We start from the raw sequence: 27,770 nt of genomic DNA on the forward strand, positions 1-27,770 counted from the left end.
TTCTTTTTTTTTTTCCTTGATAATGAGACTATTAGTTCCAGCAAAGCTCCATTAAAGTACTTTATACCACTGATGCCTTAAAACTATAAAACTTGTCTCAGATTCATAGAAAAAGGAACAGCCTATTGTACCCTACACCTATAGCTATGCGGTAGTATAGTTGGGTTCCAATAACGGAGGTGGAAGAATACAGAATATTCCCCCTGAGGTAGGCAAGAAAAAGAGACAGTGTGAAATGAGTGCATCTGGGAACCTCAGAGGTGAAGGTGCCATTAACCGCAGTAAAATGAACCTTTTTTTTCTCATAATTGTCTTCCACGTTCTTTCTACTTTTTTTTTATATATATATATATATATTTATCCTAAAGCAACTAAATCATTACTTACTGGAGAAATAATTTATTAATTTTTAGATACAGTGAAAAGCAAATGTTTTTTTTTTTTTCAGACCTCAACCTCAGGCTTCCTTTGTGCTATTACAAGAACACCCCTGATTTCACAAAAATTATTTTATAGAAAGCAATTTATTAAACCTCACGATCTGTCAAGACACATGAATATTGATGTGTTCACATTAACATTCCCTGCAGCAGCTGAAAACTAAATTTGTCATGACATAGTGGGAATTACATGTTGCAGAGCAACAAGTGACAGGGGCTTAATTAAAGCAAAACTGACAAAGTATCTGAGCAATTACTGTAAATATATTTTTTTTTGTTTTAAATGTAGCTAAAGAACTACTTGCATGTTTTCAGTGAAGTGGAAAGGAAGGCAATATTGAACGCTCTAGATAAAACCTAGAACAGTACAGGTGCAGTTTGTCATCTAGAAATTGCATATGACAAAATACTCAATTACTCTGGAATTTAGATACAGCAATGGCCATATCAAATTATATTTTACCTAGATTCCCAAAGAAGATACGAACTGAGATATCTTTATAATGAAGATAAGAAATTCTGCAAGAGCACATTAAGAGCGATTAATAGAATTTAATCTTCAATTGGTCCTAAGACAAATGAATTCTAGTGGTTTAAAGGAGGATTTTTTCCTTGCCCTAAATCAACAAATCCACTGGAAAGGCACCCTTTAGTTCATCACAGCAGTAATTTGTTTGCTTGTGAGATGGTCCTGTGTTTCAATGCCATGTGCTGTAATCTCATCTAGAAAGCTGGCACTCCCCACCCTCCTGTGGGCTGCAGAGCAGCGTGTATCCTGAAAGGGTTTCTGACTCAATCCAGTCCATGTACTATATTTGGAAACTGGAAATCTGACCGCCGTCAAGGGAAAGTGCCCCAAAAGATTAATTCCTTCTTAATAAAAGTAGTAGGCTCTTCTTAGTTGATCTCTATCCCTGAGATCAGCCAGAAACAGAGATGTGCCAGACAGACATCTCCACATCCAATATTGATGAGTAGCAGAGCCATGCATACCCATAAATCTCTTTGGCCGACTTCCAGAAAGGTGGAAGAATGAATTAATTTAGGAGTTAGCTAGACAGCGTTGAAAGATACTCGTATATCGCTATACCATTGTGATTTTAGAGAGAACAGGTCAAATTATTGTTTGGAGTTTTATGGAATAAAGCAGGTTAGATTAATGTTGAACCTACACTACATAACAAAATGGCAGAGAGCCAGCTGGGGAGGGGAGCATCACTAAATCAATTTTCTACTAGAGTGGGAAACATCCCCCTTTTTGAAACAGGGACATTTGTTAGTTTGCTTGTTCAAGGTAGGTCAGCTCAGTACGAGTCACACAGTACGGTTCATTCATTGTAAGTTCACTGTACCTATGCAGATGGGATCTGAAGACATGAAAGTAGAAAATCAGAGCATCACATCAAAAGCTGGGAGGAGTCTGCTCACATCAAATCCACGCACTGGGACAATTGTTCCAGTTGTCTCTGATTTAGAAGTCGTTGGGAAGCATAAGGTGCTTTTCTGCAGCCCAGCGTCAGCTGACAGATGTGACTACAACGTGCTTGATTAAGAGTCCCAAGATCCATTATCTAAAAGCAAAACAGAACCATTGACTCGTACCTACAGTTTAGTAAAACAAATAATGTCAGACTGAAACATTAAAATTCAGTATTGAAATAAACAAAATAAATCTGTTGAAATTATGCAAGCTCTTTTAAAAATACATCTTTTTACTACCTGATGAATTAAGATATAACTGATGAATTAAGATATAGAGGTAGACTTGACTTATTCATATAACTGAACATGGAGAAATTATATCTTTTTTCTTTTGAAGATTTATTCAAAACATTCCAGTAAACAATAATCTGTGCACAGTAGCCGTACAGGCATGATAGCTGGCATGAATAAGGTAGAAAAGAACAATAGTAGCAGTGGTTCAGAGTAAAAATAAAAGCATCAAATGGATTAAATGACAGCTTTGATGTAGAAGGACTTTTCCAGGTAAGACTAAAAGGAATTTAGATATGATTGCCTGTCTATTTTTTAATTTGGAATCACGATTTTGGTACTTTACAGATTTAAGATGTTCTTGCTCTGAGTGGGTGTGTTCATTCCTGTCTTGTAGAACTCAGCAATGGCAGCCTACATGTTACTTTATTTAATTCTTCTAGAATTACTTCTATACTGTTTGCTTGGAGGCCAAGAAATACTTTACAGTGTGGAATTGTGATTTTTAAACAGTTTTTCCATGGTAAGACTTGTGATGAATAAGTGATTAAGAGATAGCAGTGACAAAGAGCAAAGTAGCTTGATGTTCACATAAGGACTGAATGACAATTTCTGGCTGTTCTGCAGGTCAAGCTGCTGTTCACCAGACTTAACGTGCTATGGCCTGCCTCACACTTCCAATATACTTTTACGTTTCCTTTGCTACCTGGAAGGAAAAGGCTACAAAACCAGTACATTCTTCCACAAATGGGGGAAACAACAAAAACAGAAACAAAAGTCCATGGTGGGAGGTTGTAACAATGACGCAATGTTCATGGTCTTCCAAGAAATTGCACTTAGCCCTTTTTTGCCAAAGGGTGGATGCTAAAATACTAGTTCTGCTAGAAGAATGGAAACTCCGCATAAAAGAGTTTCTGTGGAATAAATGTTACCTGCAATAGAAAAGGGTTAGGGGCTACTTTTCTTTTATCCTGTGTTTGTAAAGAACTGCAGATGGATTTCCTTCATAATGTTTTAAAAATCAATTTTTAATAAAAGCTGTTTTCATGCTCGTGTTTCAAATTCTTTTGTAATTGAATGAATCACATAAGTACAAAGGTAGAATATGTTCTACCTTCTGCTCTTCCTAGCACTCAGCTGTCCAGATTTCCTCAGTGCAATGAAAATCTTGGACACTGATTCTCTGAAGTTTCGAAATGGATCAGAAGCAGCATTTATGAATTGTGCCAGTGGGTGAAAACAGCTAATAGCAATTACTTTTTTGGAAACAAAAGCAGAGGTGCAAGCTTGCTGAGCCTCTGTAAATAATACACTTCTTAAACCTTTCAAACATGAAACAGAAATCAGTTAGCTTTTCATATCAAACAATTATCAGAAAAAGCCTAATGGACAACCTCAAAATGACAAATAGAGATGACAAAAAGGTCTACACTAATTGTTATTTGCTAACAAGTCTTCTAAAGCAGACCACCAGCTCCCACTTAGAATCCTCTAGAAGACAGTAGTAAAAGCAGTGGAGGAGGTTGGGTTCTGCATCGACTCAGTCCACCATGAGAAGAGTAGCAGGTATTTGGGGATAAATATTTTACATTTTAGAGTACAAGATGCCGGAATAAAAGAGTGTTTGCATGCAGGCTGCATACTTCGTTTCTTCTCTGTCCTCCGTATTCTCCTGGGTTTCATTCTGACGCCTTTCAGTACCCCAACATCAAAAGATGATACATCACCTAGTTCCTGTGAATAAGAACAGCTACTCCTCTGTTGAAAAAGGCTCTTAAATCCTATTGCTTCTCTTTTTCATCCAAGCTGTCTTCTGTGACAAATTGATCCGGAGGCACAGCCAGGGTGATGCTGGCAGCGATGTTCAACAGCTCTCTAGAGTCTGCTAAAGGATAGCTATTCCTGAGCCAGTCTTCCCACCTTCTAGGTAGCTTCTTGGGGCAAAAATACCATCTAGACATTCAAAAATACCCAACAAACAGGCTGACACAGGATATTTATAAATTGTAAAAATGCAGGGATGAGCCTGCCTCACCACCGTGTTGTCAACTGCCCAGCTGTGGTATGATCAGGAGGACACACAACTCCCACAGCCTGAATCAGGAGTACTAACACTTCAGAAAATGGCAACTGCTAAATAACATTTTTCTTTTCATCTCTATCAAGTCTTGTAAGTAGCCCTTTCTGCCCAAGCTGCATATTAATTGCACGTTGTTAGTAGATTGATGCTCTCTCGCATCATCTGCATGGTGCTTCACGCCAAAACCACAAGACTGCAGGACTTCAATCATAAAGGAAAAAATCAATAAACCCAGGCAGCTTGTGACGCTTAGTGACAAATATTCCTTGCCTGTATGGCTATATTTTAATTTAGACAAAAATAGCTAACACCACACTTGCATGCAAAAAGAAGTCATCTGCTACTTATCTAATGTGTAATTCAATAATTCCTATAATTGATCTTCATTGACAGTTTATGCAAGCTCACTCACCCACACTGCACATATTGTGCTTCCTGACATAATTCCCAACATAGACTATGATATTTCAACAGAAGAAGCTTGTTAAATCAGGTCAAACAAAATAAAGAACCAGAATCTGCTGCAAGTCCTTACAGTTGTCTGTCTTTTCTGTCCCCTCTCCCCAATACCCAAGAGGAAAAAAAAAGAAAAAGAAAAAAAAAAAAAAAAAACTATTGGTAATTTTGTAACTGGTTAAAAATGCAAAACACGGTTTTGTTAAATGTTGATAGGCTTCAGAAGAAAACCACGTCCTCATTTTTTCCCTAGACACCAGATTATTATTGTTTATCAGACATAACTGCCAGTCTTTATTGTTTCCACATGGTTTGATTTTCCCTGGAAGTACCATATATATTTTAACGATCTGCTGAATTAAAAGAATTCTAAATCAGTTTCCAGCTGATGTGATGCTATTTCTGAGATAGGCCAATAATGGACATTTTCTCTCATACAGACAAACCAACGCAAAATTGTGGCACTGATAATGGGTCTTCAGGTGTCTGAAAGAGTGATACCTAATATCAGAGGAACACAAACAACAGAGGCATTTCCACTTACAATAATTGTAAATAAAGAGGAACACAATGATTCTGTTTTATAAACACAATTACCTAGCCAGCATTGTCCAGCCATTTCAAATGACTGTTTCTCTCCAAAGGACTGAGATAAAGAAAGAGTTTAACTGACTAACAACTGATGCATACAGCTAATGGCAGCAGAAAGCCAGGGGAAGGTGATTAGCAGCATACCGATAAGCCAAACACAAACGGCTGGAAAAATATTTCCAGAACATATGCTAGGACAGGGGAACCCCTGGTTTAATTTTCTGAAATAAAAAGCAAACTTCAGCTTTTTAAACAAAGCATTATTTGAAGCTCAGAGACAGACATTTTTCCAAAGATTCTGTTACTACATATTATCTTGCCAACTTCAAGACCTAATTTTGTAGCACCTGAGCAAACAATTCCCATAAATAACCTCTTTCACCCACAAGCCTTTCCCCCATCATCCAGGGGTAGTCTCTTAGGCTAATTTACCTACTGTGCCACTGAATTATTTTCCAATTTCTGATGGCTATAGCACTTCAGGTTGGTTATGTTACACCTTATTGAGCAGGTAAGTCATCAGGAAAAAAAAGGGAAGCAACCAAGGGTGACGTGTGTGCAGAGGCAATAAAAATCACAGGAGCCTGCTCTTAGCATCCATGCCCACAGCAGGTTCTGAGGGAGGTTTCTGCACAGGAGAGGGATGTTGGTACGCTCAAAAGAGTGATACAGTATTTCATGAGCTCTGCAAACTTCTAATTATAATACAGAAACATCTTCTTTTCCCCACAGAGTAACTTCTGAAACACCAAACAAAAATACTTGGAGGATAAACCTACATATACTTGTGCTATTTGTATGTAGGTTACTCTTTTGGAATAAAAAATGGAGTAAAACCGACACGACATGTATCTTACCTATTGCTGACACTGAGTAGCACAAAACTGACCCAAGGAATTAGCAAGGAGCCAGCAAGGGAAAGCTCTGGGCCAGACTGCATGGCATAGGCAAGTCATACAGCCTCTTAGGGTAGGATTGTTCAAAGAATGCTTTGGAAAGTAGTTGCTTCCCTCCCTTTTGGCCATGGCTGAGATTTCTTCACTGAAATGTAAAATTTGGGAAATAATGTTTTATAATCTCTGCAATGTCCTTGAATCAAAACAGTGAGGGAAAATATAAAAATGAATGAAATTCTTCATATAAGGCTGCATCTGACACTTAAAAACATAAAAGAGGATGATTAATGTAGGCTAAATTTGCATTAAACTAAGATATTCTTTTAATAGTAAAATGTTCCTGGAAGAAACCAGATACCCAAATATGTGAGAGAGAATGCAGACTAGCTCCCATCACTGAAATAATGCACGTAAAAAGACTTGTGAAGCCTCTTCCCCTGCCCAATAAGTCTGGTTTCATCTGATTCAGAAGATCTTGTCAAGCAAAGGGCTGGAAGCCTTATAAAATGACCTGATCTCCAGAGGAGAGGTGAACCACAGTTCAAAGCACCACAGGTACAAAAGCACAATCAGGTAAATTGGGCTCTGATGGAAAACCTGAATTGCTGTAGATTTTTATCATAGTCTTGGCATGTAAGTTAAAAGGCTGTCAAATAAGCAAAACATGCCCATGATCCTTTTACAACAGCATGCCAGAGTGTTCATCAATCCCAATGAATAATATTTGTCTTCATGTTTGTCACATCTCTCATTTGCCACGTTGCAGGTCACGCTGCCGTCGCACACCCTGTGGGAGAAGTGGGCTGTGAACTCAGACCGAGGATGCACCGCATGTTCAGAAATGTCATTTCCACTAAGACTGAGCTCACCCAGCCTCTGCAGACAGGCAAAATTTAAAAATCAGAAACAAGAATGGAAGATACTCTATTAAGGTAACATTCATATCTGAATTTCACCCCCCTATATAGCTCATGTGTGGGTGAATATTAGATTTAAGCCATTAACTAAATGCTGAATATATTAGCGACAAATATGGTCTATGCACTTCCTAAAATGTCTAGGAGTATGCGAAGAAATAATAAGGGAAAGGTAGGGCAGAAAGACAAAGGAAACTTTTAATCTTCAGGTTTATTTTTAGGTCATATATTGAATGAAGGTTTGCCTTTTCCACAGAACACCCACACCCATGCAGCAGAGCAGAGATTCATCAGCCCAGAGTATCACAGCTTCTTCATGGTGTTGCTTTTTTCACATAATGTAGTTAGTTAATTAGATCTCCTCTGATCAATCATTGAATTACTGCTTCAAAAGGCATTATGATATGATGAGAGTGCCTCGCAGCAGTTTAACACTTTGATTTTTCTGTCCTAACACATTTACAGCTAGTGTGAACTAGGTCTTCCCAGCAGGAATAAAGAAATACTCTTTTTTTTAAAAATTACAAGCATGATTTATCTCACAACTTAAAAACTGACCGGTAAAATTACTGTAATATGGTTTCATTCTCTCCTCTTCTCCTTCCTTGTATTTAAGTCTAATCCCTTTCATGTTTTCCATGTGTCTAATGTTTTGATCTCAAGCTCTGTAGAGCTGCAGCCTTCTCTCTCACACTCATGTTCTATTCAGTTCTTTTAATACCATCACCATAACACATCTGTGACTTCAGCTGTGCGGTAGTATTTCCTTCCTTGCTCCTCAGGAGTCTGTCTCAAGAATCAAAGAGGTACAGTCATTGCAGAAAGACACTATCAGGATCTCTGTTGTTTTCCTCTTGCAATTTGACTGTTGAAGAGAGATTGTGATCTAAGGGTTAAGACTGTAAGTCACAACTTCAGTGTGAGAGTTGTGTGTGACCTGGCATTTGGGGCTGTTGGTTAGTTATTGCCTTCGTCCCTCTGTGAAATGGGAACAGCAATTACAGCACAGTGTTTCCCCAAGACCTGCTTCATTTTTGTTTCAGTGAAGAGCTTTGGACTCCTTGGAAAGCAGAAGGTATGGGAAGAGATGGTATCTACTCTTTGGAAGTCTGGTTTTGCTCCCTCTGCAAGAGGGGATGATATCATGTGTAACATTCAGGGATATCTGCATGGTTTGTTTCAGTATTAACATTTCCATCCTATCTTTCTCATCGCTGACCTCCCCACATAAATACCCCAAGCTAAGCACAGAGTTTACTCACCCACTCCTTGTGGTAGGATTTCAACAACTGCAACAAGAAGCTTACATTATTTTCACGCTCACATGAATGACTTCTTGCAAGCCAAATTGCGCCAAGCTGTTAAAGCTCTGCCCGCACACAGTCAGCTGCAGCCAAACAGACCAGAGCGTGGACTTTTCACGAGGAAATGAGCCACCAGACCAGCTCTCAGCTTGTTTCATATTCTCCACTTTTCTGCATACACACTCTTGCTCAGGCCCCCCATCTGAAAAGGAACTATGACAGCCACACATGCAGCAGCTCCCCTCAATGTAAAAGATGACAGTTTTTAAATACTTTTTTCTCCTTTTTATGCTTTAGCTGTTGCATGACAGTTAAGTATTTGGACTATCCAGCAAATTCCTTTTTTACTCCAGTTTGCACTTTGTTTTTCCCATCTGAACATGGGTGATCCCCTGAAGTGCCTGTCCCTAAGGCTACCTGAGAGTGTTTCTTGCACTTGTGGTACCTAAAGTTCCTGATTAGCAGGTAGTGCTGTCAAAGGTCAGAATTTCTGATCAATAATTCCTTTTAAAGATTAACATGTAAAGATAAACTATAAATCTCTTTACCTGCAAACTTCATTAATCTGCTTTATGCAGGGTCATTTGCTTATCCAGTGTGTGGTGGTATGACTGCCTAGCCTATACAGGCCAGGTTGACTTCAATCCTTCTGGCCCCAGGTGCTGAGGTCTGCTCCCCTGACCGCTGCAACACAAAGAATTTTAGAGGAGCAGATTCTGAAACACTAGGAGCATACCTATAAATTCACCTTTACTATTGCTATAAAGCAGTGTCCTTTGGCTTAACAGTGCTATACAGAGTTCTTACGCTAGCAGTATAAGAGACGGTTAAAAAAGCTTTTAAAGTTATGCTCCTGTTAGTGATGGAAGTCCCCAAATGAGGAGGAAAGATGCATTATTTTTAAGCAGTAGAAACGATGGAAAATATTTTACTTTTTAATCCCAAAGAATGACATTTGCCAGATGCAGGGGAGCTGAACAGTAATATAGGAGGTCCTGCAGTTGCCTTTCCAGAAGGATAGTGCAGTCTGCAAGTAATTAAACAACAGAAAGCAATACCCATAATTCAACAGTATGTCTTAGCTATTATTTGGCAATTCTTTTTCTCTTGAAATCTCTTATACATAAATATGAGCTTAAAATGGAAATTACTCCTACCAAGTTTTATTTCATTGTGAAATATTCTCATACAGCAATATGCCACCATATTTATAAAAAAATAAAAAAAAAATAAAAAAAATCTCTCACTGCCAGCCAAAGCTGACCTGCAGTCTCACAAAGCCTGCTATTTTGAATTTGAATGTGCTACCTGGTATGTGGGCAGCAGGCCCCAGGGAGATGATACACCAGTCTGGCAGCTCTCCATTCCGTGAGGCACAAGGGTGCTGACAAAGTGACGGGGATTTAGAAGCCAGCAGCTAGGATCTGAAAACACAGGATTTTTATTTTTCTGGAGAGATTCAGAAATGAGTATTTTTATGACAAGGCTGATGGTAACCCCCAAAGTAACCCCCACTGATTGGACAAGGAAACAAATTATCAGCTGACTATCTGCTATTTCTGAGCACTTGCAATGTTCCCCATGCCCAGGCTGGCAGAGGAAAGATGGATTTCCAGAGGTTCCTGCTCCAGACAGCCCCATAGAGCCACTTCTCCCAGGAAGGTTAACATCCCTCCAGAGCTCTTATCCTGCACTAGTCAGACACCGCTTCACTTTCTAAAAACTATTTCAGGAACAATGGGAGTTTTGAATAAAAGCCACGTGGACTTCTCAAACTTATATAATAAGAAATTATTTATTCCCCTTTTCTGTGCTTGTTTCTTCCTGAACACCCATTTCAATCGAGGGCACTCCATTCTGGTGAGTATTTAGTAAATACTATGATGCAGTCTAATAATAAGAAGCAATATGTGACTTTTCCAGCTTGAACTGATATGAACAAGATGAGAAACAAGAATGTTTCGAAGTACGATCCTATTACTGGAACACAAACACACAGAAATCTCACCCTCCCTAACCCCTGTCTGGCCTCTGTGACTTGATGCCAAAAGATCGGGCATTTACCTTCAGGCTTAAGATGAACATGTACAAGGTAACAACATTCTTTTTAAAAACAGAACTGTCTAAAGAAAGAGAAGTAAAGCAAGCAAGTTTGAAAACATGAAAAAGCAGAAAGATCCTGGGGAATAGCACTGACTGACTCACACTAACGCAGGGTCCCTCAACCATGTAGAACGAGCTTCAGCTAACCAGGAGCCACTTAATTACTCCCGTTCAGTGGTTTTCCACCCACATGTTTATCATAGTTCATGCTGCTGAAAAGCACTGAAGAAACAGCTCGGAGATGAAAGGCTGTTCTTCTCATAGGTGCTGCAAAAGCTCTTTCTGAAAGCTTCTGTGCTGCCCATATCCAGAGGCCTCCATCCAGGCGGGATGGCCTGCCTCCTCATGGTGTGACAGTTCATGCCCTGAGAAGTTCCGTGCTTGGGGTTAGTAAATAAGGGAATCCAGTAGCACCAGTTGAAAGGGTAGGTTTGTTTAGACAAAATATCCCAAACCAAAAAGTCCATCAAGGTTGTCCATTCGTCTGTGCTAGGGTAAGAAACTAGCAGTAGATGGAAAGGAAATTTTTGCAAACACAGCCTGTCTGAAAAGTTTAAGTGGTTGAACAGGAGGTTTGATTCTCTCAAGAACCTCCCGAGCAAGGTTATCAACCTCTTGCAGTCTGCAGGCTCCCAGCGGTCTCAGTGTCAAAGGGAAAAGGACACATCACTCCCACCACAGCCATTTTGCAGCATCAGCCACAGCACAGCCAGGACAAGTTTTGAAGAACTCAAGAGCCCTGCAGATGGCACACGGGAATGTTCTCCCCTTCTGGCACAGCAGCTTCCTAAACAGGCACAGGAACAAGCTCATCCTTACTGTGCACATCCACTGGTCTCGCTTTCTCTAATGAGGGACAACAACAGGCCAGATCTTTCACAGATGCTAAGGTGCTGCCATTTACACCGAGTAGTTAATGGGCCCTAAGAATTAAAATAATTACACAAATCAATGTGTAACTAAAAAAAAAAAAAAAAAAAAAAGAATCCTCTACTTCTTGCTTTCAAACTTCTTGTTCCCAAGAAGTGAATCAGGCTTCTCGTCAGATAATTTATAGAATACCAGTTTCCATAACAACGTAATTGCTCAATGAGGCAAAAATACCTGGCAGAGTTGCCATTGTCATGAAATAATTGACCACAACAGTGAGCGAAGGAAGCTGCATCACAACAAAGATTGCTTCATGTCAACGTGGTCAATTCAAATCTAACAACGCTAGATCAAAGACCATTACTCCCTCATGAGTCACTACAAATCATAGCACATACAGAAGAGGCAGAGCAAGATGGTCCTGAACAAATATTTTTTCCCCACAGTCACATCTAATCATTTAATGGTTGCAGAACTGCACAGTGGCCAACAACACAGCAGGTAATTTTAGGACCTAATGGTTTCCTACAGGGAAATAGGAGCAAGAACATCTCTCTCAGTTTGTGTCTCCATATGAGCAAGAGCACTGAATACATTTTTTTTTAAAAAAAAAGGAGTGTTTGTTCCAGAAAGACTTGTCAAATATTGTCATGCTGCAAGATTCAAGAGGGGGTAACTCACACCCACTGCAAAAAAAAAACACCTACTTCACTGAAAAAAAGCTACTCTACCTGTTGAGCACTTACTTCTTTGCTCCTGTGAACCACAGAAGCAGCAAGCCCAGGGCCAGGTCTGTGTGTACGTTCTCTGGCCTAATACCTCTGAAGCAGGCCTACAGAGCCCATCCTGCTTGGCCCTGTCCCAGGTCTGCTCTGGATCTTGTTATGCTCACTGTGTTCTCAGGATAGTTTTTGTTTCTTTGCGGTTTCTCCAGCTGAGAAAGCTCGAAACAAGAAGTGATGCAGCAATCCATCCAAGTGGGATGTCTGTAGTACAATGTTAAGGCATGTGGTGCCAATCCCTGAAGTCAGGACAAGATTATATGTGGATGGGAGCCCTCCTGAGGAAAGTGTTTGAGCATTACCCCAGCCAGAGGGAGTCACCTTGGGCTCTCTCTGTGTCCAGAATCTGCGTGGAGCAAACCCTGCCACCAGCCACAACTGTTGTTTTTTTTTCCTTGTCTAGAACTAGTTAAGTCAAGAAGTAGCCCTAGGAGCAAAGCAAAGTAGCACATACCTCACCTGGCTCATCAGGGCCTGGAGCGAAACCAAGTAAAACTGCCAGTGCAGTACCCCATTGAATCAAGCTGGCCTGAAACACTGGCCATGCAGCTCCACGGGCTCCAAGTAGTTGTGCTTGTTCCCAGCACTGTTAGCTTTGCTCTGGAGATGGCTCTGACGTGCTTCCAAACCTCACACCTGAAACAGTGACTAAAGCTGCAGTTAGAGTACATCTCTAACTCAGGGATGTCTCAACACGATACCTGCATGTGCCAGGTAACAAGTCAAATCCATTACCCTGTTCTTTTCCCTTTGCATCCCTTGCTCCTTACGTGTTGGCAGTAAGGTGAGCACCGTCTGGTGTTGGCTCTGCCCTAAGGCAGTCCTGAGTCACTCAGGCTATGCTTTCATACCCTTAGGCAGCCAAGGGATTTTTCCTTGGACTTTGATGTTATGAGTCACCTTGGTGTCCGAGTGCTTTTTCTGCTCTAAGTGACGTAATACCGATAACCCTGAGAAACAACAAGCTTGATGGGAACCCTGTAGGGATCTTGACCATTGGGAAGAATCAAGATAATCTTTCAGTTCACTACACTTTGCTTGGCTAACACTCCTAACAGCTTTCCTTTCCCTTCTGTTTAACCAGAAATTTCTATTCTCTCCTCCCTTACCAGCCTCTACAAACCCACTTTTCCATCCTCTATTTCCTCTCCCCAACACCAGGGAGAACCTGGGCACACACATACCCAGATAGCTTTGGACATTACAGAAGCAAAGAGAAAGTAAGGTCACACAGGAGTCTTATCTCGGGCTTTGCAGTTCTGGCCTGCTTTATAAGCAAGACACGTATTTCCTTTAATTATTCATTTGGGTAACTGCAACCTCTGAGCAAACTCTCTTAGGCTGCCGACTCTTCTTGCTGCCCATCTTGCAGCAGCAGGAAGCTGTGGGACATCGAAACACCTCAGCATGCAGGTACACGATCCTCCAAAATAACTAAAACATTTGTCAGAAATAAAGTGCAGTAAAGCAAAGAGAAAAATAAAGCTATTAATCATTCAAACAGATATGAGAGAGAGAGAGAGAGAGAGAGAGAGAGAGAGAACGGCAAAAGGAAGCCGATAGCTTGTGCCATCTTCCTTGGAAGACTGTCAGCCTACTGACAGGAAGATTAAGGATGCTGATGGGAACTCCTCTCTCAGTGCAGTTAGCTTTAAAAGCATAGGACAATAATCTACTTTCACATGTCTGCCTGTGGCTTTCCCACAGTGCGTCTTTTGCTCCCGTTACTCTAAATAATAAAGGATGATCCCTTGCAGTGCTTCATTTCTGGCTGCTGCCCTCACAGCTGTGGTGGAAGTATTGACTGGAGCACTTGGGCATTTATTGGATTTGCAGCTTTTCTGACATGTTAAATATGTTTTGTCCTGCTTAACTCGTACAGCTCTGCATACACCAGTATTTGTTGGTATAGCCACCAAAGGTCCAGCCCCTCCACCACGCTTCCTTTGTGAAGAGACCAAAGGGTGAAATCCCTGGAAGGCAGAATATTAATTTCAAAGCACTGGTTTTAACAATGTACTTGACATTGGGCTTGAAGAGTCTGTGCAGCTTTCAGTTCACCTCTCCTTGACCCTCTGGGGAGGACAATACTCACTGCCATATCTGCGGCTTAAGCTGGATTGTCTGTTCCAGGAGCTCACTCCTTTAGGAACCTGTTTAACAGAGAGAATTGCACTGGCAGATTGCCCTGAGTGGGTCCTTGAGTTAAGTTCTCTGACCGTTCCCCTGGCTTAGTTACTGAATTGGGTAATCAGGGGTTGGGGAAAAGCAAGAAGGGAAAGTTTTTTTAGAAACAAAGTCAGTGCTGTCCCTTCTCCCTGTCCAGGAGAGGCTAATTTTTTGCTACTTGCTTTTCTTTTACAGCCCTGTAAGTTTTTTGCCTGAGCAGGAGAAGAACGAAGAACACAATCTTACACCACCCTCTTATACCAATGTTTATTTTCAGCCTTGTTTCCTAATACCACAGGGAAGGCCTTCATACATCCTGTACCTGTGGAGTGATGACATCACTTGCATCAGTCACTTGCTCTGTTCTCTGCATGCTTTAATCAGTCTGTCCTTCCTGCAGTTTCAGAAAGGGGCTGTGCTATTGTCATCCCTGTAGTGATTTCCATGCTGATAGTTTACTCTGTACACACAGGAACCTTCACACCACAAGAGCCTCAGCTGCTGTAACACTTGATCTAGATGTCCACATGACCTGCCCATTATTTGCAGTTCTTAGCATCCACCTAGGGAAGACTCGCACCAGGCATGAGCATTGCAGTTAAAAAACAACCAAACAAAAAGAAACTCACCTCTAACACATTTCCCTTAATCCATTCATCTTTTTCTTTTTTTTTTTTTTTTTTTTTTTTTTTTTTTCCTAGGCTGAGGTTCTCCAAAGGACACACCAAGCCTTATCTGGGGGAAGAGGAGCTGAAACAGGTGTCAGGTGTCTATGGACAGAGGCTGTCCCAGCTCTCAGCTGAAATGGCTGAAATGCATTTTAGAATCCAACTGGCTAATGCCACTGTGTAACTGTAAATAAACGGTTGTATCCTTAACTGTTTTCTTGCCTATTTGATTAGGATAATGCATACAACATAAAACATTAGTTAAGTTTTAAAAGTAATCACTATATTTCTAAAAAGTCAAATCAATAATTAAATTCACTGGACTTTTTTCTTGAAATGCAAGTCACGCTGTGAGCAAAGCTTTAGTCCAAGGTTACCGTAAATAACACTGCTATGTTTTGCAGTCAGTAGGCCCCAAATGAGCATTAAGGTTGTGTAGGTGCCTGACCGAGATGGTGGCATATCTGCAATACACAGCGCTGGTTTACATCTTCTCCATCCAGGCAATAGCTTTTTTTCCCTCCCCATCCAAACAGATGCAGCTACAGGGTTTGTTTCAGGCTTTGTCTGAGGGATTAAAACCATCTCAATATAATCCCTTTTTGTTTTATATACTGATAGAAGCTTTAGAGATGAAAATTAACGCCACAATGGATTTCATTAATCACACCAGGCTTGGTTTGCTGTAGTAGGCACATCCAGCAGAAGGTGCTCACAATCAGTTTAAACATTAAACTCCCTCCTCTGTTTAAATAGTGCTGATCAAATCTCTGACAGTATGGCAGTGGGATTCCTTTAAAAGCTGTAGCACTGTTCATCTCGCCTTATGGCGAGTCCCATTTCCAGCAATGTTGGCCCCACTTGATCGCAAGGACAAAAGCTCTAACAAAATCAGTGCCTGGGGGAACTGCTGGGAGATAAAGGAGGAGTCACTTCCAGGTCACCAGTGCAAAAGAAACAGGGGTCATAATAGCCAACGGTCACCATTGCAAGATGGGTGCCAGCAGGATAAGCATGGCAGGAGGTAGCGGGTCTCCACCTGGGTCTTGGACAACAGGTGTTCGCATGACAAAAAGCACCACAGCCATTAACCGTCACCGCCAGGACAAGAGCCAAGAACACGTAAGTCCTGCTAGCTGGGCTCTTGGGGTGCATCCCCCACAGAGGGCTGGGTCCCAGTGGCAGATGGCCAGAGGGAAGTTTGCATTCCCCCAATTCTTGCTCTAACCGTCAGGAATAATCTGCAGCTCTCCAGGGACCTGGGTCTGATGCGAGGCAGGAGCCAGGCACGCTAGAAAACTGCTCCAGCCCTCAACTGTCACAGCCAAAAACAGCCTTGGGACTGATGTGTTGGGCAGCTGCATGCAGATGAATGTCGTCTAAGTGAGTCCTTTGTGGAGGGAAAACAAGCCCCATGGAAGTAAGGGCTAGAATTAAAAGCTAAAAATTTAACTCTTTCTTTCGACAAACTTCCAGGAGTCAAAACCACAGCTTTCCTTTCAAACGATTCTGTTCAATCACTATCAACTAGAGCCTCTCCTGAAATTAAACCACCAAGGGAAATTGAGGAAACAGTCCAAGCAGACATGACGATGCACACTTTTACCCTGCCTTGCTCTGCCTCAGCCTCCCCTCCTGTGGCAAGAAGTAGTTCCTGGATCAGAGGGAAGAAATGAAGTCAACAAAAACAGAACTGAAGAACCAACTCCATGAAGCTCGGTTGCCTGGCAATCCTGCCTCCTCCCGGTGCCACAAGGGCTCTAAGCACAACTGACTACGACTCCCAACATTCCCTGAGGTCGCATTGGAGGTAAATGTTCTCGGGGAACATCCAAACCAATCTGAAATAGAAAGCAAGCCCCAGTGGCTGTTGGAAGCTGTAGTCAGCTCTCCAGACGCGAACTACGGAGTAGAAAGGCTTGGAGAGCTGCTCCCCGAACCAAGAGCCCGGCTGGCAGCAGGCAGGGTGCGCTGTGCCCCTCCTCGACCTTCCCAGTACCTACCCGGGGGGGATTTTCCTCCCCGTGCCCTCACCAGAAGCAGCCAGTTGGGCACCGTGCAGAAGCCCCGCTCCCTCCCCAACCCCCCAAGGGCACCCCAAAAGGCCGATGAGCTGGGGGGCTGGGGGGGGGAGCCGGGAAGGCGGGGGCCGGCGGCGGCGCTCCCCGCCCAGCAGCGGCAGCCGCGGGCCGGGCGCGGGGGGCGCAGCGGAGCGGTGGCGGCGGCGGCGGCGCCTCGCAGGGCCATGTCGGCGCCGTGCCTGCCCCTGCCCGCCGCCGGCTCAGCACCGGCGGAGGCGGACAGCGCCGGAGGCATGGAGCCGCCCGCCGGCACCACCGGGACCGGGAGCAGGACCGGGGCCGCCGGCTTGGAGCTGGCCCTGGAGGAGGAGCTGGCGCTGCTGGCCGCCGCCGGGGAACCGCCGGAGCCGCCGCCCGTCGCTGCTGCTGTCGCCGTCGCCGCCGCCGCCGCCCGGGACCCCGAGCTGCTGTCGTTGATCCGGCAGAAGGAGAAGGACCTGGTGCTGGCGGCGCGGCTGGGCAAGGCGCTGCTGGAGCGCAACCAGGACATGAGCCGGCAGTACGAGAGGATGCACAAGGAGCTGACCGATAAGCTGGAGGTGAGGCCCCGCGCCGCGGTCCTTTCCCCGCCCGAGCTCCCTCTGGTAGTGATGGGCTCTAAAAGCAAGGGAACCAATTAAAAATAACCCCCCAAAAGCCCCGAGGCCTGTGGGAGGCACAGCACAGCTTGGCCGGCCTGCAGCGCCCCGGCCCCCGGCTGCTTTGCCCCAGCCCCCGGGTGAGGGCACGGCCCGGAGCCGCCTCCAAGTTGGGGCTGTGCAGCAGCAGCGAGGTGCTGGGCATGTGTCAGCCCTCTCCTGGAGCTGAGGCATTAGGCAGGGCAGGAGATAAGCCGTGGTGATACGGCTCTGCTAGCTGGTTGCTCTGAAAAATACCTACAGGTATGGAGATGTTTAGCTCAACCCCTGGGCTCCTGCCATTTATTGATTTTAAGGTTGAAATGGAGCTGTTATAAAGAAAAGGATTGGTGCTGGCAGCTGCTTTTGGAACAACTCTCTTGCACAACTATGCACAACTATCACCCCTGCTCTTTTTTCAGACATACTCTTGAAATTTTAATCCCCTAGCAAGTAATACTAGGCACAAGAAAAACCTCGCTCACCGTCTTGAAGAGTTTGAACAATACTGGGTTAACATTGAGATTTCAAGTCACAACCCTGCATATTTCTGCGTTCATCCCTCACAGACTTTAATCTCTCAAGTTCAAGAGGATTCGTGAAATTAATGTATGGCCCTTGTTCTCGGATCACCTTCTTCCTGAAAGGGGAAATTTCTCTCTATTATTGAACTCAGCACTTCACTCTGGCTGGTCCCTTCCTCTTTGCAGGGAAATCTCTCTGCATTTACTATTCTGGTAGAAACAATAGCGAAGGTGACATTTGCTCAAATTATTTAGCAGCACTATTTATCAGATTAGAATTTCCCAGAGTGTTAAAATGTGCTGGAGTGAACGTTTTCAGGTTGATCTTTAAGCAAGAACCGACGTATGTGGCACTGTGCTGACGTGGTTCCCCTGACGAGTTGGAGTAAAACCTTTCCTACCGTTAAAGAAAAATGCACAACTTCAGGCGCTTCCTGGGCTGCTGTGAGTGAATTCTGGAGACTCAAACACCACTCACTGTTTGCAAAATGTAAAGGTGAAAAGGAGAGGGGAAAACTAAGTACTATGACTTTAGAGTACTTTAACATTCCCCAAATGGTTCCCTCCACTCTTCTGGGCCCATTTAGAAGGCGAATGAAGGGGTGATAAATGCAGCCAGTTGTTTACATTTTTCATCCCACTGCTGTAGCTCTAACTTTCCAGTTGAATAGCAGATTCCTGTTTTTCAGGCTATGCATCTGATAGGAGCTATCTGCTTACGGGTCAGGTTTTTTCTGCTGGGTTTGGCAGATCCAAACTGTGTTACTTCACACACACACACACACACACAACCCAACCTCAGATGTTAATATTCTGTAACACAAGCCTTGTAAGACTCACCTCTGCAGATTAAACGCTGGCCTCCTCCTGTTGTCACTAAAGTAAACAAAATTTCACAATAAGCTTTTCAATTTTGGAGGAAGGGGGAGGAAGGCCCCACGTGTTACCTCCATCCCTACACTGACAGCTTTGTCATGATAACCAGAAGCAAAACTCAGGTGAAATCCTTGGTGACAACTGGATCTGGTGTAGGGGTGTATGAGTACCACTTAGGAGAGATTTCCTCCCAGGCAGCAGCTCAGAGTTGGTTATAGGAACTGAAGCCTCTCCAGTTCCCAACAGCCAGTGTGCTGGCCTGTGCCTCTGGTACTTTGCCTCAAGACTCTGCCTTTGCAGTGTTGTCACCATGTTGGTGGTGAGAAACATCTCTTTTTACTCTGTGCTTAGGTTAGTTCCCTGTGGCAGTGTGCACACAGGACAGAGATAGCTGCCCATGGCCACATTGGTTCTAATTCTGCAGGTGTTACTGAAGTGCAGCACTCCTACCATAGACCTACTCCGGCAGCTTTCACTTCAGACCCTGAATTCAGATTTGTTTCTAAACAGAGTTGAAGTCCTGTAATAAATTCTGAAATATAATCTCACTTTTATCCTCCACAAGTGACTAAAACAGTTAATGCCTCATTCCATTGATACCAAGAAGCTTGCCCCACCTAAGCATTTTTCAGTGCAGACCCTCTTTGTCAGCTGGGAACTCCTCCTTGCTCTCAGCTCGTTAAACTAGGACCAGCCCAACTCAGTCACATCAAAGAAAACCTGCTTTTGGAATAAATACCTTCTAGAAAACAGTTCCGCACAGAAATCAGTGAGCAGCTGGTGGACAGAGACACTTGTAAAACACAAAACCTTCCTACTGACAGCAGTTTGCCCTGTCATCACTACATGCCAAAAAAAAAAAAAAAAAAACAATAACACAGATCTGCAGCTGTGCAGAAGCTGGGGTGAGGGCAGGCAAGGGGAGACAGCTGCGGAGAGAGGAGGTGGCAGGAGGGATCGGTCAGCAGTTGTGGGCTGGTTGATCCTCCCTCTTCACAACAGCCTCTCCGCGCCCCACTGCACCATTCCAGTCCCTCCATCGTGAGAAAATACACTTGCTGTTCCTCACCTCCCTCCAGCTCCTGCCTGTGTGACGGCTGCTTATTGGAGCCGTACGTAGCATGGATTTTCCCTTGCAGTAAGGCACTAAAGTGGTTTTTAAATGATTGGCAAGGCTTACCAATGGCTTCTAAATCACATTTGAGTATGTCTGCGTGCACCAGGCAACTTCAGCTGCGCTGCTGCTCCTCAGCACGCTGAAGTTTCATCTTCCATTTAGAGAAGGCCCTGGATCTTTCTGAACGTTGCCTAGCAGTGAAAGAGACAGAGCTGTAAAACCCAGCATTTCTGCGTGCTGCTGAAAGCGAAATTGTGGCTGCTCCAGCCACACTTAGTTGTCATAGGCCTAGTGCTAGGATCTCCTGCCTACCTATTGCATTAAAAATAAAGATAATACTGCTGAGTGCTTGCAAGGAGTACTCTTTCCTTTAGCATCTGGTAACACAGGGAAGTATTTTTGCTTTGGGCCGGTGTTATTTTAATCAGCCTTCCCTCATATTTGAGGGTTTTCCAGAAAGTCTTGTGGAAGAATTTGGAAGGGCACAAGCAGGGTGTTGCTGTGCTGGAAGGAATCTAGAAGCTTTGGGGATAAGATTAAGGAACATGGCATCTTCTGCAGGGCAAAAGAGGTGGACGATCAGTGATGGCACAGGCCAGAGGCTGCTGGAGAAGTGCAGAGCTCTGACATTCAGACTTACTCAGGAAGGTGACAGAGACCCTGCCAGGGAGGCTGTGTGTCATCAGCAGTAGGCACCCAGGGGAAACAGCCACCTCACAGCCTAACAAGCAATAAAAAGCCACTTCACATAAATGCAGTGCAATTTTCTTTCCCTCCTAGCAGCTTTATTTTCCCCTCCCAACATAAGCATCATGGGGATTGCTCACTGGGGGATGGTAACCTCAGAAAAATGGGAGAGTGCTGCCAGTGCTGGGCCCAGTGGGTTTCTGTTTGCTGAGGCACATTCCTAAAAGGCTCATGAATCTGGTGGAGAGTAACCGCAGGTTGTTCTGGGGGACAGCAAACAAACGACAAGGAGAGGGCTCCTGCTCTTCTAGTTTCCCCGCTGAGCTTAGGACGCAGCCATGTCCCAGTCTGTGACCATTCAACAAGTATGCACATGGCTTCAGTCACCAGGGGAAATCCAAGCTCAGATTTTCAGAGCAGGGATTCTTTCAAATGGGCACAACAAATCTGTTTTGACCTGATTTGCAGCTCTGTTCAGTCAAGCCCTCATTTTACTGAGCCTGTAAAACATCCGTAAGTTCCACCCGCTTCATGCTGTCCCTCATATTGCAACCAGTCCCAAACTCACCAGGCCTGAGAGCTGTTCCTGAAAAACCTGCACCCCAGAATGAACACATGCAATGAAACTACTTCATTATATCCATTGCCACCCCAGAGGGGACTGCATCAAACAACAGAATTACTGTGGACTATCAAACCACCAGGCAACTAATTAGGTCAGGAATAGAAGGAGCAAACGGATAGATGAATCAAACGTTGTTTGTAAGACCCCATGACAAGAAAGATGCCTCATCTAGGTTCCTCGTCAGCAGGAAGGATACAGTTTATATAATTTTGACTAGAGGCAATTTTTAGAAGAATTATGCCACTGCCCACTGAAATACTGCGTTGGAGTTAACGTAGGCTCCGCTAAATCAATTGGCCTGCCTGACCTATATTTTCCACTTATTGACATGCAGCCTGCTTTACCCTTTTGACAGTTGTTTCAGTAAAAATCCAATGCACTGATCTACAGAGGCCAAGGACAGGCCACGTGCTGGAAATGGGAAGCAAGCTTAGTGCCTGTGACCTGTCCTGACATGGGATGGGATTGCCACTGCCATGGTACTAGAGCATGACAGTGCCATTCTCCTTCCTGCATGAAAAGAGGCAGTGCTAAGCACGAAGGAGGGGAGGGAGGCAGTAATCACTTCTTTCCTCCCTTCCTAACCCCTCCTTCCCTATCCCCTATTATCTAGCACCTAGAACAAGAGAAGCACGAACTGCGGAGGCGATTTGAGAACAAGGAAGGAGAATGGGAAGGAAGGGTGTCTGAACTGGAGAGCGACGTGAAGCAGCTGCAGGACGAGCTAGAGAGGCAGCAGGTTCACCTGCGCGAAGCTGACCGCGAGAAGACACGGGCTGTCCAGGAACTCTCCGAACAGAACCAAAGACTCCTGGACCAGCTCAGCAGGGTGAGTCTCTGTGGCATGGTGAGGGCAGGCACCCAGCTGCCCCGGGATGGGCTCGTGGCTCAGCTTTAAGCAGCCTTTCTGACAAGTGAGTGGGAAAGATTGCTAAGGGAGAAGAAATGGTTCTGCATCTACGCAGATTACACCAGTGTGTCTATAAAATACGCTGCCTTTAAACTGAATTTTACACCTTTAAGGAGTGTTGCATTTCATGTTTTGGGAGTTGAGTGGCCATTTGACGCATAGATACCTTTCTCAGCTGGTTGTATCTAAGTCTGCTTTACCAAATCTATTTCTAAGCTTATGAATAGGCTAAACAAATGTAAAACAAGAAAAAGACTTATCTGTGACAGGAGAGGTTCTTTGCTGGCCTCCCTTTTTTGATATCCATTGTCTATGAAGTTTTTAAATTGAACATACTGTGTTGTTCCAAGATGGTGTGTCACTGCAAATAATTTTGCCATGTTTAGATGTATGAGAACCTCCTGAAATTCCTTGGAATGGCATGTTTCAGCAAAGAGCTTAGTCTCTGAATGAAAGAAGATTTATAGTAAGGCTGCTACAAATCAGCCTAATTGACTGGCTGCTTCCAGCACTGGTTTCTTTCTGAGAGCAAAAGACTTAACAGTTGCTGCCTCCTCCCCCAGAAGCTGACCCATCTTCTAGAATTTAGAATTATTTTTTTTTCCTCCCCACTGGACAGTCAGTACAAACCATAATTTTACTGCTTGAGCACACAGTTACTGCAGCAGATGAAAGCATTTTCTCACCAGTTGTGTATCCCCCAAATTGCATAGAACAAAGACACACCACAGACTCATGCTGGAGAGGCCTATGTAATGGTAGGAGAGCATATTTCAGACCAGATTTGGTCAGGGGTGAGACTCGGGCTGACAGAGATGTTTCTTAAGGAGGGTCAACAGCCCAGTTACAACACTAGGACCAGAAGACTGAAACGGTCCAAGCACACAGGTCTGTTCACTTGCTTTTACTTAACCTGAGTGCAGTTTTCCTCTGCCTCTGGAGGTAAGAGGTCTTCACTATAATGCTCTGTACTGGCACTTGAGGAAATCATCCCTCCGTCTGCTGTAGGTTTTCTTGTCAAGCACTGAAAAACTGTCACTTAGTCTGGGGATTTGATTTTTACAAAAATATTTCCTCAGCTCAGGAGAACTGCTAAGTTTGTCAGGGCTTTTAAAGCACTACCTCCCAAGTGGAGCTAGAGAGGATCTTTCACATCTTCTCTGGACAGAACCTCTCATGCGCAATGTGGGTAGGAGGTTCAAGCCAAGCCCTTGCGTTCTGTTACATTTTTCATCTGATGCTCAGGACTTGGCTCCCATCAGATTTGGTGGCCCTCAGGGATTTTCTGTGTATGCACGATTTCCATCATTGGCTAGGAAATGTAAGATTTTATGGTCCCAGTGGAAGCATAAACTAGAGACCAGCCTAGAAGGTAGGAGAGGAAAACCAGACAGCTTGCTTTGGGCTTTAAACAGCATGGGATTATCCTCACATGACACTCCTGCTGCAGGAACCTCTCACAGCCCAGCTGCTCAGAGAGCCTCTCTGTAAAGCCTTGTGCAAAGGAGCAACCAAGTTAGGTCTTCCAGCACGCAGTGGCAAAGCATAGCTTTTGTTCCCTGAGCTCCCTATTGCTGCCAGAAATAATCTTAATCCACTCACTGCAGAATTACTGCATCCCAAAGTTGCTTCTAGGTGCTGCCCTCTCTACACCAGTCCCATCTTGCTCCCAGCATAGAGTAGGGGACAGTTGTTCCACAAAGCACAGGTAAGGCAGAGGGATACAGATAGCATCTTATACTTGGTGAGGCTCCCCAGCCAAGATCAGTACTCACCGAGTCTGTCACCTGGCTAAGAACTGCCAGTTACTCAGGCACCGCAGGGGATATAGCTGGAGCATAAACAGTTTTCTAGAGCTGTAAGAATCTAAGCAAACTGAAGCCAAGCTGGGAACGGTCTGTTGTTGTTCAGCCAGGGCTTTGGTTGAGGCTGTTAAAAATCTCAGCATTACATTAGCACTTGATTACTGGGTGCTTGTCATCCACATTTGCTGCTCCATGGTGCAATTCCATCATACTTGTCTAGTCTCTTGTTCTGAAGATGTTACATATGTAATGCTTGAGGCAGCAGTAGTGCTTAGACCCTGGCCATCCACACAGCTCTGGCTCCTGCTACTACTTAGATTTCCAATAAATAAAAGGACATACAGCTGTGTTACCACGGCCTGGAGTCTTGCTCAGGATCACTAACTGAGCAATGGCAGAAGACAAACCCTGCAAAGAAGCGCTATTTTGGCTTCTGTGAACTTGGAGGTGTTGCTGTTGTCCTCTGCATTCCTGGTTCTGAATTTTGCATCTCGATGGGTTGTTTGGGAGGAAAGGGTTAAGAGAAGCCCGTGATAAGGCAACAAAAGCTTCAACTCTATCCTTATCTACCACTGAACACCCTACTAGAGGCTTCACTCGCAGGGGAACAAAGAAATGTTACTCTCTGACATGAGACATTCTACATGAGATAGATACTACCTCTTTAAAATTGAATTTCTGTGGTTTAGCAATTAACAGCTCATGGCCCAGTTTCACAAGACATGAGCATCTCTCCAGGGGAAGGCATTCCCTTGGCAGGAGGATCTACGTGTCAAACGATGGGCTTAGCCTCACGACCTACTAGCCCACATGGTCTTGCTTGCTTCTTTGGGAGTTCCCAAGCTTCAGCCCCTTTTACCTCAAAGCAGGAAGCATCCACTGTCTCCTTCATCCTCCTCCTTCCTGCTGCAATACTCTTTTACTATCTAATTAGGTCTGTGGACTTTTTTATTTTTTTAATAAAAAAATAGTTACCTTCCCCAGAGAAGGGCCAACCCCACACTTTTTTCCCCAGTCTGAACCTGGCACAAATACTAACCAGTCAAGCACGTGCTCCCACATACCCACACAAGGGTAGCAAAGGGACCCAGAAAGCTCTGCCTTGCAGTTCAATCGTGGGACTGAAAATTCCATCCTTGATTCTGGAACTGACTGGTAAGGAAAACTCAAGGATAGGGATTTTAGGTCTGTTCCGATCTCTAAAAATGCTGATAACTGTCTTGCCTTAGAGTTGCCATGATGCTAAAATAAGGGCTATAAAATGACTTGAGGTCTTCAGATGAGATGGTCATATAGGAGAACTTTACATATCTAATAATAGTAAATAGGTTATAAGGAACTTTGCTGCCTCTTGAAATATGGCCTTCAGTGTGGTTCTCTGCTTCTAGCAGATCAGAGACACTGCCCAGTTACAGCAGTATTAAACAACATGGAAGTGAGGTGGGATCGACTGGGAGCTCAGTGAAAGACATGACTCAGATGCTGAAGATCAAGTTTAAGATCTCCACAGTAACCTTTCTTTAAAAAAAAAAAATTCTAAGTGATGATTAAAGCCCATTCTGCATGTTGATTTTGTTCCCCTCCCCCTGCCTCAGTACAGCAAAGCATGTAGGAATTCTCAGTAGCACATCCATACTGAGCCAAACACTGATTTTACAGAGGAGAGCTGCAGAGCACATACAGCAAGGTACACACTGCTCACCATAAACACTCCAAGTACAGGAGACAAAGCACAGTTCTGCTGAGAAAGTCATGGCTTGGAATTATGTGTTTTGTTTCCAGCTCCTTCAGTCTCTCCCATCTGTTTCAGTTCCTCATTTGAAAAAAGAATTTCCTACACTTTCTATCCTTATAAGTTCAAAAATTATGGGGGTGGAGCCGCATAGGCAAAGATGATCTCGTGTGTGCTCCCAGCAGCTCTAACACAGCAAGTCCTGTCCCCACCTTTGGGCTTCTAGGAGCTATGAATCCAACAATAACAAGCAGCCCTTTGCCTGTAATGAGGCAACATATTACTACTTTGTCAGGAAGTGAATGAAAAAAAGACTTTCACGCTGTTTCTAAGTGGCTTCACCAGATGGCTTTCCCACACACTTCCTGCTACCAACCCTGGGCTCCTGTAGCTGTTTGTTGCATGGAGCTTGGGCGAGGATGTATCCTTCCAGTTCAGTTGGGTTTCTGCTATGGTGCACAACGCATAAGGAAGTAATTTCACAATGTCAGGCTCAGGTAGGTGTTTTTTTTTGCAATGAAAAATCTCTCTTGCAGCAGCAGGAAGAAGCGTGTCATCTTGCACTGCTGAAATAGCTCTTTGTGTTTAGAGAGGAGCACTCAGCCACCGCGGCGTCCCTCCGAGGGACCCTCAATCACCAAGTTTGTATATTCGCTCAGCATCCAGTGCCAGCGCACTGCTACAAAGAATGAGGTGTTTCAGTCAGTCCCTCTGGTACATCGAGATGATCAGCCAACCCACAAATCTCCAAAGGAGGCTGGATATGCTAGCCCCAAACCTTCCTTTCAGTAATACTGCAAGTGAAGGAGATCTGTTTCCAGCTCGGTGCTGTAATATGCAGCACAGCTTCACAGCACAGGCAGATTTGATTTGAAAGAAACATTTTAATTCAAGAATTAAACAACTGTATTATATTCTCCTTTCCAAAGGAAATGTGTTTTAAATACATCCTTTGGTGGTCAACAACGTGCCTAGAAAAAAAAGATGGCTCTTTTGTCAGTTATTGATTTGAAGAGCTTTTTCTGAACGTTGTTTATTGGGTCTATCAGCATAGGAACAACGTTGGATTTAAGAAATCCAGACTAATCACTGAAAAAGAAGTTACTAGAACAAGCGTGCTGGGCAAGATTCACTGCTTTTTCCATGCCAGAGATCTGTAACCATTATGCTATGAGTTATTTTACCTTTAATTCCTTATTTCATCTGCACAGGTGCTTAATACAAGACTCCTTACATTTGTTTATTGAGTTGTTTGCAGTAGCCCAGCAGGGTGTATTGAGAAAGTCCATGCTTAGCACAGAGGCGAGTAAGTCAGGCTCAACTTAAGCACTGCTTCTGGGGCTTTATTTTTCAAACAGAAAAGCATCCCAAGCTGACCAAAGCTTGAGAAGAGTTGCTTTGACTAGCCCCACACTTCAGGGTGCATATCAGTCACTCCACTGAATTCTTTGCTGGTTTTTCACCTGAAAGCATTCACTGAAACTACTCAGAGGGATTTTGTAGAGTCCTGCATAGCAAACCTTGGTTGGCCTCACCTCTGAGCCGTGTAATTTCAACAGGATAGGGAGACTGCACAAGAGAAGGCAGCATCCCTTTCTGTTGAAGGGGCTGAAGCAACCTTGCAGCAGCCTAGGTAGGGCTGCCCATGCCCCAGGGCAGGCAGACAGCCCTTCCAGCATGGCTCTGTGCCTGGCACAAGGCGGTTATCCTACACATGGTGGGGTGAGTGGGAAGCAGATCCCAGCACAAGCCAGACACCAAAGCCATCAAACCTCCTGTTAACCACACCAGGTACCCTCCAGCTCCC

General features: G+C 44.0%; 1 protein-coding gene and 1 long non-coding RNA gene across 4 annotated transcripts in view; one reads left to right on the forward strand and one right to left on the reverse strand.

The window, feature by feature from the left end:
- Positions 1 to 397: 397 nt before the first annotated feature.
- LOC118175094 overlaps positions 398 to 27,770 on the reverse strand; it is a 41,826-nt gene continuing 14,453 nt past the window's right edge. Inside the window, exons 2-5 of the long non-coding RNA XR_004754868.1 lie at positions 9,706 to 9,814; positions 9,330 to 9,424; positions 8,356 to 8,610; positions 398 to 2,011 (exon numbers count right to left, since the gene is read on the reverse strand). This is a non-coding gene — a long non-coding RNA (uncharacterized LOC118175094). The remainder of the gene's footprint in view (positions 2,012 to 8,355; positions 8,611 to 9,329; positions 9,425 to 9,705; positions 9,815 to 27,770) is intronic.
- The window catches only part of BICDL1 (BICD family like cargo adaptor 1), a 53,555-nt gene continuing 42,276 nt past the window's right edge, over positions 16,492 to 27,770 (forward strand). Inside the window, exons 1-2 of one of the 3 annotated variants that reach the window (XM_035340991.1) lie at positions 16,492 to 17,609; positions 22,130 to 22,345. In XM_035340991.1, the coding sequence (XP_035196882.1) occupies positions 17,235 to 17,609; positions 22,130 to 22,345 (591 nt within the window). In that variant the 5' untranslated portion in view covers positions 16,492 to 17,234. The remainder of the gene's footprint in view (positions 17,610 to 22,129; positions 22,346 to 27,770) is intronic. The other 2 variants (XM_035340990.1, XR_004754867.1) reach the window with 2 other exon arrangements.

This window comes from Oxyura jamaicensis, chromosome 15 (assembly GCF_011077185.1).
Source record: "Oxyura jamaicensis isolate SHBP4307 breed ruddy duck chromosome 15, BPBGC_Ojam_1.0, whole genome shotgun sequence".
Classification (NCBI taxonomy): domain Eukaryota; kingdom Metazoa; phylum Chordata; class Aves; order Anseriformes; family Anatidae; genus Oxyura; species Oxyura jamaicensis.